At 40.3% G+C, this 16,726-nt stretch overlaps 1 protein-coding gene across 1 annotated transcript in view; it reads right to left on the reverse strand.

Annotated features, from left to right (window-relative positions):
• Positions 1-7,328: 7,328 nt before the first annotated feature.
• The window catches only part of SNX31 (sorting nexin 31), a gene marked incomplete at its 5' end in the record, with an annotated part of 56,795 nt that continues 47,397 nt past the window's right edge, over positions 7,329-16,726 (reverse strand). Inside the window, 3 exons of the mRNA XM_008577697.1 lie at positions 7,329-7,424; positions 10,072-10,128; positions 15,501-15,578. Of these exons, the coding sequence (XP_008575919.1) occupies positions 7,329-7,424; positions 10,072-10,128; positions 15,501-15,578 (231 nt within the window). The remainder of the gene's footprint in view (positions 7,425-10,071; positions 10,129-15,500; positions 15,579-16,726) is intronic.

The following is a 16,726-nucleotide window of genomic DNA, read 5'->3' on the forward strand; positions in this document are numbered from 1 at the left end:
GTGCAAAGCCTTTAAAGGTGGCCAGTGAAATGCTGGGTTCAGTCAGGGGAGAAGAACTATTGTGAGTGTTCTGTGATAAGAGATTCATTATAGGAGTTCCACCTTATACATTCGTGGCAGGAGTCCAGGAAGTGAAGTCTTGGAAGGGGGTGCTGGAGGATCAGATATTCACAAATTAGTCTGTCTGAGGATTTTGGGAAGCCAAGCATGGCTTGAGTCCCACTAAAGTGTGACCACTGATGGGGAGCTGGTGGAGAGGTGTGGGGAAGCTGTCACCTCTGTGTAGCTACTGCATCTGTGAGTTCTCCACTGAGCGTGTGGTGGTGGCCTGGGCTCTGGGGGTCAGCAGGGCCAGCAGTCAAGAAGAAGAGCTGGATATGGAGTGGAGGGGGTCAAGGACAAGCTAGAAACTGCAGTGTGCCTCTGCACCTGCATGTCACTGTATCTGATTGTGAAAAGACCTCCAGAGGGTAACAGCCATTCTCTTACTGTTTCCCAACTCTCATGCAAGGTCCTCTTTGGGCTCATTCTAAACTGGAACCATATAGGAGGAGATCCTGGGAAACATAGTTCTCATCTTAGCCAAGCTGACAAAATAAAACAGAACAAAAAATCCAGCACACATATAGGCTTTACTTCAGCAGATGAGAAAACCGAGGGCCATGGAAGTAGGTAACTTGCTCAACTCACGTTGATAACTAGAGGCAGAAACGAGCTCAGAATTCAGGTCAGAAGGATGATGAGCTGGGTCAGAGGAATCACCTTCCATCTCACTGTCATGCCTCTCATCTTTTGTGGAACTTAAACACTCAACCCTTTCAAGCAGAAATTGTAGAAAAATTTCATTTGTCTCTACTGAGTCCCTTTCTAGGCTAAGAGTCTGTGAGCAGTCTGCGTACCATCACTACGCATAAATTAGACTATCTTGATTGCATAAGCTCTGGGTACCCGGGTTACAGGGGCTCTTTGGTGAGAAGTTATGCCTGTGCCCAGCAGGTTTCAAAAGAACTGAACTATGAGATATGAGCTATTAAGCATTTGAAAGTAGAATTTTACTTGGGATATGTGAAAACTTGGATTCCAAAGTTCCTTGGAAATGATGTCCCCCAAAAGCACTGTTGCATACCATTGAAAAAGTCAATAAAAACTCTAAGTGCATAAGAAATGATGACAGCTTTGGTTAATTTGATTCTTTGAAACAAACTCGAGAATTCAGTAGGTTTATAAATTTTCTCAGAAGCAGGCAAGGAAAGGCGACAGAAGATAATAATAAAAAAGCTCGTAGTCCCCGCTAGCTTTGCCTTTTCTCCTTTCTTTTCTGGCCCTAAGTTTCCTTTCAAACCCTTTAATATCCCCACTCCTTCGAGACCATGCTAGTTCAGGGCTTGTTAAATCCTGGCCAAGGAAAAGCTAAGGGTACATGCCGGCCCCCAAAGGCCCTGGGACTTCTGCTCGTTCCAGATAATGAGCAGCTTAGAAGATTCCAGCAATCTGTATTGCTAAAGGGTTCACTTCAACCACAGAATGGAGCTTATCTCACCCCAGGGACTCAAACTGAACTGAAAGTTTAGGCTTAGACCAATCTTAACTCTCACATTAATCTTTAAACAAACGACTGGCGATCACTCAGACAGAAGCAAAGCACAACTACTGTTCAGTCTTGAAACCTACTCCAGGAACCCTGTCAGACCTTGCCTCAGTTCTGCTGTCCTCCTCTCAAAACACTGGTCCTGTGGTTTCATTTCCACTTTTACAGAATCGTGATGCCAATGTCAAGGTAAAGCCTGAGGCTATTCTACTCTGACTGTTGAGGATACAGCCATACTCTGACAACAATTTTCTGCAAATACAACTGGACTAATACATCTTTTGAACTTATATCCTGTCGTATTCTGTTCATGCTGCTCTAACAAAATACCCCAGACTGGATAATTTACGAATATTAGAAATGTATTTCTCACAGTTCTGGAGGCCAGTTAGTCCAAGTTCAAGGTGCCAGCAGATTCAGTGTCTGGTAAGTGCTTGATCTCTGCTTCCAAGGTGGTGCTTTCTTTCTGTGTCTTTGCAGAAGGGCAATAGGCACTAGGGTGCTCCCTTTAACCTCTAATGTAAGGACACTGCTGTGGACTGAACTGTGTCCCCCAAAGTCCACGTATTGGAAACTTTCCACTGTGACAGTGTTAAGAAGGTGGAAGTCTTATTATGCTAATTGAAAGGTGAGGCCTTGAAGAGGTGATTTGACTGTGAGGACCATGCCCTGATAAATGGATTAATAAGTTAATGGTTTAATGGTGGTCATGGGCATGGTTCTAAGGGCTTTATAAGGAGGAGTGAGGTCTTAGCTCTCTCTCTGCTTCTGCCATCTGCCATGTCACACCCTGCTTTGCTGTGAAGAGTCACCACCCACCAACAGGAGTTACTAAGGACAGGAATGTCTTTGAATTACTGGTATTTATTCTGAAACTCAAAGCATAAGGGATTAATTATGCAATGAACAAGGGAAGGCCAACAAGGCCTTCACCAGATGTGTTCCTTGGACTTTGGACTTCCAGCCTCTGAAACTGTAAGCAATAAATATTGTTTCCTTATAAATTACCCAGTTTCAGGTATTTTCTTACAAGCAACAGAAACAGACTAATACAGCCACTAATGTATTCATGAGAGAGGATCCCCCTGACTTAATCACTAATCAAAAGGCCCATGACTTACTGCCGTCATCTGGGGTTGAAGTTCTAACATATGAATTTTGGAGGGACACATACACGCAAACCATTAGCAACTCTTAACAAGCAAGAAAGGAAACTTTTGATATTTTTATAGGAAATAAAAGGTGGATAAGTACTGCAAATGGGTCTTAGCCCATGCCCTTGTTTTAAGGCAAACAGAATGAGAAAATACTCTAAACAATGGCTACACATGACTTTTATATTTTAAAAACCTGAAAAATGTATGTCTTCCAGCTCACAGGATACATAAAAAATAAATGGAGTTTGTTGCTTTTTGTGTTTGTGTTTGTTTTGTTTTGTTTTAAGCCCCAGCTGAGGTAGTTTGCAATATGGCAGTAAGATTTTAGGATTTTTCTGCAGTGAATTCACTTCCTAACATCTCCTCAGCCTGTCTTCACTGTGAGCCACTGGAATGCATATCACTTGTTTTAATTTGATAAACGAAAAGGAAAAAGAGATGAGGTAAGAAAAAAAGGGGATAAAGAACATCTATAATAAAATCAAACAACCCATAGTTAATTGCAAAAGAGTCACTAATACAGTACATAATTGATGAAAATCCAGTTACCTGTAAGTATCTTAGGTTTAACCACTGTGATATGTATTCTGTCAATACATGAAAATAAACCCTGATCTGCAATATTCCTATTTTCTTCCCTAACATGGTGCTTGCTGCTCAAGTTGCAGGGAGTGGAACCGCTTTCTCTTCGTGCATAAGTGGGTGTGCTTGTTGGCATATGTGCTTCTGGAGAGTGCTATGCTCCACCAGCGATTATGAGGCAATATCTAGGAATCGACTTGTCTCTAGGTGGTTGACTTTCACAACATGTATGACAAGTTTAATAACTGCCATTTTACTGGTTTTACTCATCGTCTTTGTTCCGTGGAAAGTCAAGTTCTGAACTTCCCTTGGTTTGGACCCAGATACGCATTTTCATCATTTCTTCCTCTGCACACCAGACCCTATCAGAAAGGGGAGCTCCCCAGAAATTCTGCCGGGACCAGCTTCCAGCAAGAATAAGAGCATGCACGTCCACAGCCACGCCAGCTCACGCTAACCAGCTTCAGCCTGCTGCTCCGAGTGCCTCCGCCCCACACAACTGGTGCAAACCCTGCTGACAGAGGGAAAACCCATTAGGAAGTACAGCCAACTCTGTGTTCCCACATTTCTGGGAAAGAAACCACATTTGGTGCAGGAATAGTGCAAAATCACTAGGGTCAGCGCCTTGAAGTCAACTGAATGTCTAACCTCTTTCAAGATGTGACACAAGTAAAGCCCATCTAGGCGTTAGCCTTTGCCCTACAGAAGAGTATGCGACCGAAGACCCGAGCCCACCACCCACATCAGGTACTTTTCCATAGCTCTAGTTTTTCTTCTCTGGAAAATTGTCATACGAAAGACTTACTTCATGAGAATACAATTATTAGCTATTATAAAGCAAATTATAAACAAAGTAAATCATACTTCAATAAAGTATAGGAAAAGTACAATTCTACAGCTTAAAAGCCATCTTGTAAAGAATAATTGGTTAGCCATACTTTTTTCTAAGTTAACTCAACGCGTCTTATTTTTGTGTGACAAAAAAAAAAAAAAACGTACCTACCTTTTTCTTGACATTTTTCTTGGATCACTGGTGACAGGAACGAGACCCCCCTAGGAAGGGGCAAGGTGCTCTCCGCTCCACCTCCCACAGTCCTGGGTCCACGCAGGCCACTCGTCAGCCTGTGTGACGGGCCACTGTACACATACCGCAGGAGGAGGGAGAAGTAAAAAGCATCTGGGAAAGCAGAGCTGCCTCTCTTGCTGAGTTTTCTTTTGTGGTTTTCATCTGTTTTGTATCGTAGGATCACTCTGGCCCATTTTCCCACCAAAGTGTGGAACCTATTTGGTTCTCCACAAACTAAGGCCACTAAGTTCTTTTCGGATTTACTTTGAGGGTAATCGGTAGGTAATTTCTAACTGAAATGTTTAACATAAAATTTGTTTAATTGTCCATGTGGAGATGTGTGCAAGCTGTAAGCTCACCACATAGTGACACAGACTGAGACCCAGCTGTGGGGAGGACGCAGCTCTTCAAACAAAGCCTGCAGGGCTTCCCTCTAGAGAACCGAGAGGGGCTCGGACAGCGGGCTGACCACAATTTCATCAGCTCTGCCCTTTTTTCTCATTATTATTTTTGTGAGATTTTCAAACTCAAATGTGTCTGCCTGTGGGCAAATCGCTTAGGCTAATTATCTTAGGAGCACGAACAGCAGGAAAAACACATACGCATGTCTAGAAGTGCAAAGAAGTGACCCTGGTGAATGAAAACATGTCGGGAGAAAATGTGGCTGGCTGGAGACCATGTTTGCAGGAATATGAGGAGTGAATCCACAGACAGACGAAGGCATAGGCTGGAAATTTCCAGAGCCAGGCCACAACCCTTAGGAGTTACTTGAAGGATGTCAACAGTGGCCTACATTACAAAGGCCACGCACCGGGTGACGTCTTCTCCAGTGCTGGCGGGAGCGGGTCTGCCCCAGAGACAGGTCGTGGGGGTCTCCCTGTCATCTTCTCCCAGGGCCTGCAGCAGGAAGGCCACTCTGGCAGTTGGGGCTCAGACTTTTTAACCAATGATCAAGTGTTTTGATCCAGAAGTGACTCAAACTCCCAAACTCCTAGATAAAAATAGCCCCTGTAATCCCAAAAGGGGTTAAGGGCCCCTCTTCTCTCACACAACTAGTAAGGAATGGATCACTTTATAAAGTAGGTTTTGAGTTGTGTTTTTTACTCCCCCAGTTTCTTCATTCATAGTATATACCGTGGAATGCATGTCATCACTTGCACTTCTCCTCTCATATTCTAATCTCAATGTTTTAAAAAAAAAAGTTATTAAATACAATGCTTCTGTTTTTTGCCGTCCTCAAATTAGTGATAAACTACTCTACATACATACGGGGATACTGCAGTAGTTTCTGCACATATACTGATCCCTTTTACTGCTTAGCTTGCTCCTATTTCCTTAACCTGAAACTTTGCCAGCCCAGGGCAGGCTCACTCCTTGCTTCCTGGTCACTGCACCTACTCTGCCCTCTGTGCCCGTCCTCCCCTCTTCTAGCGTGCCCTCCCCTCTGCCCGCACATGGCTCTACTCTTTCTTCAAAGTCCCTCTTCCTCTGGGGCTTTCCTGATGGCCCCCCGGTTCCTTTGACCAAAGATCTACACTACACTTTTGACACCGACAGCACATTGTCTGGGATTACTCACTCTTCTATGTCAGGTTGAAACATATGAACTATTTTTGACCTACAAAGACAGCAATTACATGTGCTTCAATTTAATATATGCATCTTCTTACCCCCCCAATACAATTCTCTTTGAATTCCTAGTGTCTAAAATAGTCCCTTACCCTGTTTGGGTAGGTGTTTGCTATTAAAAAGAGGTAGACCTTGAATATTCTTAAATTGGCAAAATAGTAGATAAGCTTCCATTTTAATCTGAAAATGATTCTAATCCATTAATATACTCACTGTGGATGATTTGTTTGTGATTTCCTCTGCAAAAATATCCTACTACAGCCTAAAATATAAATATAAAACTTTAAGGAACTGGAAGTTATGGCTATAGTCACTGATTTATAAATATTACAAGGTTTTATTTAATAGATTCTACATTTCAAAAAGACCATTCACAGAATTTTCATCAGTAAATTCTATATTCAGTAGAACATATTACATATTTATTATATAATTAGTTACACAGCCCAGTTAGAAAAGAACATTAGAATATTGCACTTCTGATTACATTATATAGATTCCTCTGTCCCTGTTCCTTATTGTGGTCTTAATTCTATACTTAATTACATTAATTACCATGAGATAACTGCAATTAAATAAGGAAAAAAATCTAGTGAGAAAAGAGTTAAGAGTCTTGTAAGGTATCTGATATTAAGTGCAGGGACTTATTACTTTCCAAAATAAAAACATCTAAAACAGTATGATGATTACTGAACTTAATTCAATATTCTGAGGACAGAATACAGTGGAGAAACACTAGGCAGCCTATCACTTTAATTATGTCCATACTGGTAGGCTTAGAATTATGCAAGGAACAAATCAGTATTCCATCACCTCCTTGCTCTGGTTCTGTGCATAGATCAGTGAAGTCCAGATTTCTTTTTCAATGATTCCTTTTCCTAGACAGAGCCATGTTTTCCTTGCTAATGAGTCTCATCTTTAGAACTTGACCCCAAATGCATTTATATTTTATAATGAGTCTGTCATTCATGTAATATCAGAACATCTAAAAGACTTCATGAAGCCATATAAATATTTATTTTAGGGGAAAAAAATAGAATGAGCTTCATGTTAGTTGATTCAAATTTGCCACTTGTCATTTATGAGCCATTTAAAACAACATTTATAACTTTGGTTATTATTTCTTTCTAATCTTGAGATTTACAGAGTGCTGCAGTCATCTTGATGAAAACAGTCTATCTTAATGCCAAAAAAATGGGAAGAGATCAAATTTCTTCCATTGATGGCAGGAAGCCCACCTTCAAGCCTTAAGCTCTTTCTGTTTTGAGATAGCGTTATAGGACATTTGAAATAGTGAGACTTGTCTTCAAAGATCTTCTTCCTTTATGGTCTTAAAAACACAGTCACCTTCAGCTTTCTTAACCTTGCTTTTTCTTGGTAGAAAACTGAAATAGTCTTTCTGCTGCAAGGTAAACAGGTCAGAAATGTAAATGAGAGGAAATTATTTCCATAACAACCATAACAATAAAAAAGTCAAGGAGATTAAGACAATATTAAAAGGATAACCGAAAGGTTGCAATTGTTTAAGCAACGGTTATTTTAAATGGTTTTATCCTGTAGAAGCTTTATTCTGGGGTAGGTGTACCTCTTCTGAGGAGAGTGCACCCTGATGGTATGCTCAGGTAGACATGTCCTGAGCGTGTTTCTGGGTCCTGGGATGTCATTCAGGTAACACTTAACTCTGCCTGTCTCGTACCTTTCTCCTCCATTAAAGCCATGTGACTTTCAATTTATAACCTCATCCAAAATCTTTACTGCACACCCCACACAAATGCACACTTTAAAAAAGTATTATGCTTATTTTAAAACATTCTAAGGGCTGGCCTGTGGCTCACTTGGGAGAGCGTGGTGTGACAACACCAAGTCAAGGGTTAAGATCCCCTATTGGTCATCTTTTAAAAAAAACCCAAAAAACAAAAAAAAACCAAAAACATTTTAAAAGGTTACCACGAACCTTCAGTGAGTGAGAAGTTTACCTTTGGTATTTATGAAATCTCAAATAGGGCCAAGGGTAGTGGGCTTTGGCCCTTGTAGAAAAAAGTGTGGGGCACCTCAACGGGCAGACGGGCTGAAAATTTTTTTCTAGGAGGGGTTTGTCTTGAGAGAGAGGCCCCACAATAGAGCGGTTAAAGGAACAAACAAATTTTATTTGTTAAACAGCAAATAAAGACTGCTTGGGTTTGGATACTAGCTCTGCCACTTACTGGCTGTGTGACCTTGGGAAAGTTACTTAACCTCTCTGTTTCAGTTCCTTAGGCTGTAAACCAGAATAAAAATTGTACCAGGGCTGTTATAAGGATTAAATGAGTTTTATATGGAAAGTAATTATAACAGTGCCCAGCTCAGGTTAAGGTAAGCTCTATAAGAAGGTTTGCTAAATAAACTGGAATTCAATATAGTTGGACACCAGGCTCCTTTCTGACATGCTGGTCCTGTTCAGAGCTGAGGTAGGTTTGTCTGTTTTAGAATTACTGTTCATCTGAGAGAACTGAATTAGCATTAGTGTTGACCATTGCTGTGTGTTATGTTATCTGCTGACTAGGACAGTGGCCCTCAAACTTGAACACGCATTAGACTCATATGGAGGGCTTGTTAAACCGGTACTGCTGGGCCCCTCCCCCAGAGTTGCTGATGCTGTAAGTTTCGGGCCTGAGCATTTGAATTTCTAGCAAGTTCCCAAGTGATGACGATGCCGCTGGTCTAGGGACCACACTTTGAGAACCACTGTTCTAGGATAATGGTTCTGGTCCTGGTTGTATATTAGAGCCACTTGGGAAGCTTTTAAAAATTCCATTGCCCAGACTCCTCAGACCAATTAAATCAGAATCTCTGAGAGAGGGGCCCAGCCATCATTAGTTTTAGCACTCCCCAAGTGATTCCATGTGCAGCCAGGGTTGAGAGCCTCTTCTCTATCTGTATGCTGCTGAAATGAATGAATTTAAATGATGCAGTGGTTACCACCTACATTTTAAAAATAAAGACATTGAAACTTGATGCAGTATGTCTAACTAGGTCTCTTGTCTATAAATGCTGATTTCCAAGGTCCTCACCTCAGATTTACTGCCTCAGTCTTTGGGGGTGAGGCCCAGGAATCTGACTTTTAAGAAGCACTTCAGGAGTCCCTGATGCAGATCTAGGTTTTTTGATCTGCCTGAAGACTTATAGCCAGAAAGTGGTGGAGTTCCTATCTCCTGTCTCTGATCTAACCAGCCAGAAATGCTGTTATTATGAAAGAGAAAGCTTTGCATTTGTGCTTTTTTTTTTCTTTTCTGAGCTTATTGACTCAAGAAAGGACCTTATACGAGGGTACTTTCAAAAGTCCATGGAAAGATTTATATTATCTCTCAATTCTATTTTTCCATGAACTTTTGGAAGTACCCTCATTCTTACATACTTATAAATACTAATATACTAAAGACCTTTATACACACACCAGACCCTGTGACAGGGACTGGATAAATAATAAATTCCATTGTAATGCAACTTAGAGGTCACCTTTATTTCATTCACCTACACAAGGATTTGGACATAGAAAGAATGAGTTAGCAAGGTAGTTGAGGACATAGTTCCAGGATCAGACTGCCTGCTTCCTTCCAACATTGATTACTGTGCAACCTTGGGAAAGTGACTTAACCTCTCTGTGCCCTAGTTTCCTCAACTGATTTATATGGTCATGAAGAGAATGAATGCATTAATTCACATAAAAATGCTTGGAACAGTGCATGGTAATAATGAGTGCTTAATAATGTTGTCTATTACTTTTTTCTATTATTGTTATGTGCGCAGCAGACCTAAATGCTTGAAAAAGTATTATAAACTTAAAAAAATTTTATATAGAGTACACTGCAGAAACTGAAACTAAAATATACTAGACATACTAAAATACACAAATAAAATTGGCCCTCCAATTGACCCAACCTACATAGAGGAGCTTCTGAGAAATAGAATTCTGGCTTATTCTTGGAAGTAGAATGGCTTTGGTTAAAGGGGGGAAAAGGGAAGATTTATCAAAATTGTAATGCATCAGTTACATAATTTTACTCACAGACCTGGCTTTGTTGAATGTGATATTTTTTACTTTTGCCTTCTTCCGGAACTTCAATCTGCTAAAAAGATTAGTAAAATGTCAGTCAGCACAGCCAGAGAAGCAAACACACAAATAATCTGTTTAACTAGCACAGCTCCCTTCCACAATAATCCTCTTAATGGTCCCGAAGGCTGCCCGTCAGCAGCCCACCTGCTTGTCCTCTGCGCCTTCCCCCTTCACTGTCCAGGGTCTCAATGTTACCGCAATCGAGTCCCCAAAAGTTACGTGAAGCTTAATGTTTAACATTGGCAGTTGCCTATGGATTTTGTGACCTAACATAACTTCTAAAAGGATATCACACGAAATGAAATGTACTTCTAAATCCTGAAATAGTCCATAGAGCTCCAATCCATACACTGAATCAAAGCCACATGAGGCTCTGGTTCATCAAAAGGCACCATTAATCAAATGAAGAATCAAACTGAAGTTCAAGACCCTTGAACATATCTCATGCACATAAGGTAAACTTAATACACCAGTCAGGGTCCCAGCAGGGAACAGATGGCACAATCCTGGGATAAGTGGGAGTTTTAAAAAGGATCTATTTAACTATTTAATGGAGCAAATCAGTGAAGGGATGTTGGGGCCCCCTGGGGCTAGAAATGAAGGGGATACAGGGGGGATTCTTGCCACCTCTAGGCTTTAAGGGGCAAGGGAAGCAGCTGTTACTGGATCCAGAGAGTAGCTGTAGGGAGAGATGGCCCAACAAGAGCTGTGGCCTGAAGGATACGCCAACCTCAGAGACCTACTCCAAACTCACTTCCCCCACCCTCTAATCTCCTGCTGGGCTTCCCAGTAGGTGACCCCATAGAGAGCAAGTCATGGTACACACAGGTCAGTCTCCCAGGGCACGAAGCAGGGTGGGGAAGAGTGCAGAGCAATTTAGAGGGGCACACAGGGAGTGTCTGGCACGCCTAGTGAATGGGACCTAGCCAGGGTTTGGGGGCTTTAAGGAGTTCTTAGACTCTTCGTAAGGGACAGGAAAAGAACTATTATTACACAACTGTGCATTATGTGTATATGTCAAACACGGCAGAGTGCTCATCACTACAATTGTAAATGACTCTGTACTAATTGCCTTTTCCTCCAACAAATGAGCTGCTTGACACAGGATCCTCAGTTTCTAGCCTGGACAGTACAGGCATTTGTAAATGATAGAATGAAGGGGTGAATTAATTAAGTTGTTTATTATTCATGAAAATATAGCATGGGACATTTCAAAATAAGTGGGATAAATAACATGACACTGCAAATGAGCATTACCTTTTAACTATGGTTAAATTAATTTTGTTGTAAAATAAATTGCTTTAAGGAGGTACACATAAGACTCCTTTAGGTTAGTATTCTTAATAGAAATGTTCATATATACGAAGCCTATCTCAATAATTAGAAAAGAATCAGGGCTGGCTGGTTAGCTCAGTTGGTGTTCTAAGACCAAAATGTTCTAAGACCAAGGTCAAGGGTTTGAATCCGTAAAACGGCCAGCTACACACACACACCCAAATCAGTTATTAAGTCTCAGTAAGTAAGAAATGAATGATCTGATGTCTTATGTGTTTTACTACTGTTATTATTATTTTACAATATTACATTATAGTTTGTAAATAGTCTTGTGCTATGAAATATAAAACTTGTGGGAAAATTCTCAGAATTTTTCTTTTTCTTTTTTTTTTTTTTCTTTTTTGTCTTTTTTCGTGACCGGTAACGGGATCGCAACCCTCGGTGTCACGCCCGCACCGTGCTCAACCAGTGAGCAGACCGGTTTCTATATGGGATCCGAACCCTCGGCGGGAGCACCACTGCACTCCCAAGCGCCGCACTCTACCGAGTGCGCCACCGGGCCGGCCCCTCAGAATTTTTCTCTCCTATTTTCCTTCCCCTCTTCTTCCCTATATCAAAATAAATAAAATAGAATACACTACAAATGTTAAGCAATTTCTGGTATAATCAGTTTCATCGACTTATTGCAGTAAGACTTTAAATTCTTGATATACTAGGGGGAATAAAGTTGGGAAGAAAAGCAAATCCTTTTTCCATAATATTCCTGCACTTTCTCTTTCATCACTAAAGTAGTTTCTGTTAAAAATATAAGAACTTATTCCTGCACAGTAATTCCCCCCTGGCTCTCTAAAACTTTGTCCTCCTAACTTCGTCCAACTAACTCTTTTTTTTTTTTTTTTCCCCCAGTAAGGGGATCGAAACCCTTGGCACAGTGTTGTCTGCACCACGCTCAACCAGTGAGAGCACTGGCCATCCCTATATAGGATCCAAACCCGCGGCCTCGGTGCCGATAGCACCGCACTCTCCCGAGTGAGCCACAGGGCCAGCCCCAACTAACGCTTGCCCAATGAGTTTTAGCAGAAACTCTGCGTGAGACTTCTGAGACACCTCTTCAAAGAAAAGAAGTGAGTCCTTCTTTATACCCTCCTCACACTTGCTGCCTGGAATGTGGATGTAATGACTGGCACTCTAACAGCCATCTTGGGGATAAGGTGAAAGCCACACACTAAAGATGACACAGCAGAAAGGTCTCTGGTGACATTAAGGAGCTGGAATCCCAGCCCTAGACTGCCTATCTCTGGGCTTGTTTTAGACAAAATAGAAGTTTGTTTCTCTGTCATCTAAAACACTATTACACATAACTAAAACTAATCCTAACTAATACATTTTACTTTCAAATAAAACAATCCTTGGGCCAGCCTGTGGCTCACTCGGGAGAGTGTGGTGCTGATAACACCAAGGCCACGGGTTCGGATCCCATATAGGGATGGCCGGTTTGCTGACAGCACCAAGCCAAGGGTTAAGATGGTCATCTTAAAAAAACAAACAAACAAAAAAAACCCAACAAATAAAACAATCCCTTATAATTCTGCTCTAGTTAAAAGTGGCAAATATGAACAAAATTGATTGAGGCTTTCATGTAGGAGCATAGCTTTAAGAAGAATGTTACACTTTTTTTTCTTCCGGTTTGTGGATAATACTGTCTTTAAGAAGAAAAAAAGATTTTTGGTTGTGGCTATATGTTTACATTATTGTTTAGCATATGTGTTTGACTCAAATTCTAATGATCTCTTCATAAACAGTTTGTCTTACCTTTGAAAGCACTGCCTAAAGCTAAGTAAGCTAATTAACTTTCAGTTAGCAGTACATTTCTTTTTTCCCTTGTTCCTACTTACTAGAGTAAAACCAGTACTGTTTAGTCTGCTTCCAGAGACCATCTGCTTTATTCATAGGGCTCATTTTGTTAGTTTCCTTAATTTCTGCTCCCGATCCAGAATCTTCAAGATTATCAAAATCCTGGACTCAGAACCTGCCTTGCAAAATAGAGAACTCTGTCCCAGTCCACACGAACCTTCTATAAGTGACATGCATCAGCTCAGACTTTGTGGTTTACCTAGAAAGCAACTGAACATTAACAACCATACATTTATTTATTTATTTATTTCCTTTTTGTCTTTTTTCGTGACCGGCAATGGGATCGCAACCCTCGGTGTCGCGCCCACACCACGCTCAACCAGTGAGCGGACTGGTCTCTATATGGGATCCAAACCCTTGGTGGGAGGGCCACTGTGCTCCCAAGCGCCGCACTCTACCAAGTGCGCCACCGGGCCGGCCCTAACAGCCATACATTTACATGGCTACTTTAAGCTACAGAATGACTTTAGTCAAGTGTACTTTGTGGGGAGGCCCAGCACTCAGGATGAGTTCAAACAGCTGATGTGCTGTTCCCTTTACCTTCCAGGGACCCATTCTACCCAAGGCTTTGCAGAAGAAATTCCAAATTGAAATGCAGATCATTCCTACAACATCCTCTTGAAAACACAATTTTAAGAGGAAGGGTCTTAACTTTTCTTTCCAAGATCCAAAATAAGTAAAGAAATAAAATAGTGGAAATAAAATTTGTTGACTATTTGGATAAAGCAATACAAGAGTATTGACTAATGTGCTGGTTTTGCTATCAGTCACAGGGATAAACTGTAGATTTCAATTTGAGTGCAAATCTAAGGAATGTAGTGTTTGTTTTTCCTGAAAATTCTGAAAACAGTATTACCTTTTCCATTCTACTGAGCTAATTCTTTAGCTACTCATTGTACAAGTATTTCCCGCATCAGGTAGCTTACATTTTATTCATCCACATTGGAGAGTGCTTCACCCTTTTAATGAGGCTGCTTCAGTTAATTACTTTTCTCTTTCTTCTTTTTTTTTAATATATATAATAATTGTTACCTAAGAGGGTCCATCCTGCCTAAGAGGCTGGATTTAATTCTTCTTTTAAAAAGACCCTCCTTGATTTCTTTATTAAAGCTTTAATTTAGTACTCTCTAGTACATTTTGAATTGTTCAGTCACCAAGAGGCGGTGAATTTATTTTTCCCGGAAAAATATTTTTAGTTCTAAAAGAAAGAGAAATAAGTATAAAACACAACTATTTTCTTAGAAAAAAGCCGTGAAGTCAAGTAAAGATCAATGTTAAACTAAACATGTCATCCATCCTCTTAAAAAGGACTAAGTATAAATAAAAACGTTAGAATTTTGAGTGAGATCTTTCTTTAAAAAACAAAGACATGAAAAAAAGTTTCCAAATGTTTTCTGTTGTATTTTTAAAGATCAGTGTAAGATTCTGCAAAAGAATTAAGTCTTCAAATGCCAACCAGCCATTAGTAGTTTAATCTTTTTTTTTCTTTTTCCTGACATAGACACACTGGATTATCATTTTTTAAGGATCAAACCGTACTGTCTTATTTGAGACAAGCTTATATCCTAATAATGACGAGGCAATTAGAAAAGTTTCAAATGTCTGTAATTTTTTTTTCAAACTGCCCACCAACCCTTTCAATCAGTGAGTGGGCCTTTAATGAATAAGTGTAGACAAGAAAAATAAAGTTTAATTTTATACTGAGAAAAAATGATAGTTTCTTTTACTCAATGGCTTCCTCCAACCGCTAAAGGCATTTTCATTTGGCACAATGGGAGTATCAAGAGGCTATGGATTCTTTCTAGAGACAAACTCTAGAGCTTGTTTAATATCATTCCCGCTGTGTTCAAGATTCTGATTTTATGATGGAGCTTTTATGATAAATCTGAAAGGCTCCATGAGGCGGAGATAAATTGATACAGACTGAACGGTGAGGGTAAAAAAAAAAAAAGAGTTCTCTGTAATCCAAAGAGGACTTCTCATTGGAAAAATGGCTTGAATTATAACTCCTCCCACCGTGCCACTCTGACTACTGAGCGCAGCAAGGGATGAGGAGCTCACTTCTGTGAAGTTTGCATCCCTCCCCTGAGGACCAGACCTGCTGCACCGGGGAATTCATGTGCACAGTTTGGTCTCCACGTGTTGGCTGATGGTGAAAACTGAAAGTGAAAAATGGACACAGATAAGAGCACTTACCATTTCCGGATTCTCGGCTGCTAGCTTTACCATCTTTTCTGAGATCATCTTTTTCAAGCAGCTACTCAGCAAAAAAGCCTAAGAAATCCAGAGATAAAGAACTCTCTCAGCTGAAGAGATTTTCTTTCTCTTCCTTTCTCCTCATACCACAAAGCAGATTTTGAGCTCTGCCCTCCAACAGCATGTTTTCAAGAATTTAGATTTCTTCTTTAACTTCCAGAAATTTGCATAAGATGTTATTAGCAAGTAACCATAAATTTTCCCAATTACATGGATTATTTACAATAAGGTTTAAAAAGACAGATGAAAAATGTCCAGGATCTCATTACTAATCTTTTTGCTCTTAAAACTCCTTCCTTGCATCCTACGTTTTCTATTATTTTGTAAGCAGATCATGTTTTATGAGCAACAAACAATAAAAACTACTTATTATTGTTAACCAAATAAACTGATGATGGTCAATCCTATACTTAATAGTACACATAATTGAGAGACCTATTATTGGGCATAAATAGTAATCTTTCTATTTGAAAGAATATATTAGCACCTTATTGCTTTTTTTTTTTTTTGTCTTTTTTCCGTGTCCGGCAACGGATCGCAACCCTCAGTGTTGCCCCCGTACCGGACCGGGGACCGGCAACGGGATCGCAAGCCTCGGTGTTGCTCCCGCGCCTCGCTCAGCCAGTGAGCGGGAGCCGGTCTGTATGTGGGATCCGAACCCTCGGACGGGAGCGCCGCCGCACCTCCCAAGCGGCGCACTATCCAGTGCGCCACCGGGCCGGCCCCCTTATTGCTTTTATTGAACTAAAAAAAAATAGTTGTTCTTCACTTTCTTATTTTTCCAGTATTTCTATTTTTTTTTTATTCTTTCAATTTTTATTTTGGTAATTTTAATGTGCAAACGAGCACCTGAGTGCACACACAGACAGTCCTAAAAGGGCTCAGGAAAAATAGTCTAATGATGCCAAATTTTAACTAAAGAAGAAAAGAAAAATTATAGTAGTTATCATGGCTGAATGTAGGTATTTAAGTCTTTATTTAAACAAGTTTTTATTACTTCGAAAAAACAATATATATTCTTTGTAAATAATTTTTTTTTAAAGCTGCTCCCTTCTTTTTATTAGTATGAGTTCTTAACCCTTCACTATCATTTTTGCAATGAAACGTACAGATTTACTGCTCATGTCCACATTAACTCTGCCCTTTATCTTTTAAAGCTACAGTTC

This window comes from Galeopterus variegatus, unplaced genomic scaffold (assembly GCF_000696425.1).
Source record: "Galeopterus variegatus unplaced genomic scaffold, G_variegatus-3.0.2 Scaffold1565, whole genome shotgun sequence".
Classification (NCBI taxonomy): Eukaryota; Metazoa; Chordata; class Mammalia; order Dermoptera; family Cynocephalidae; genus Galeopterus; species Galeopterus variegatus.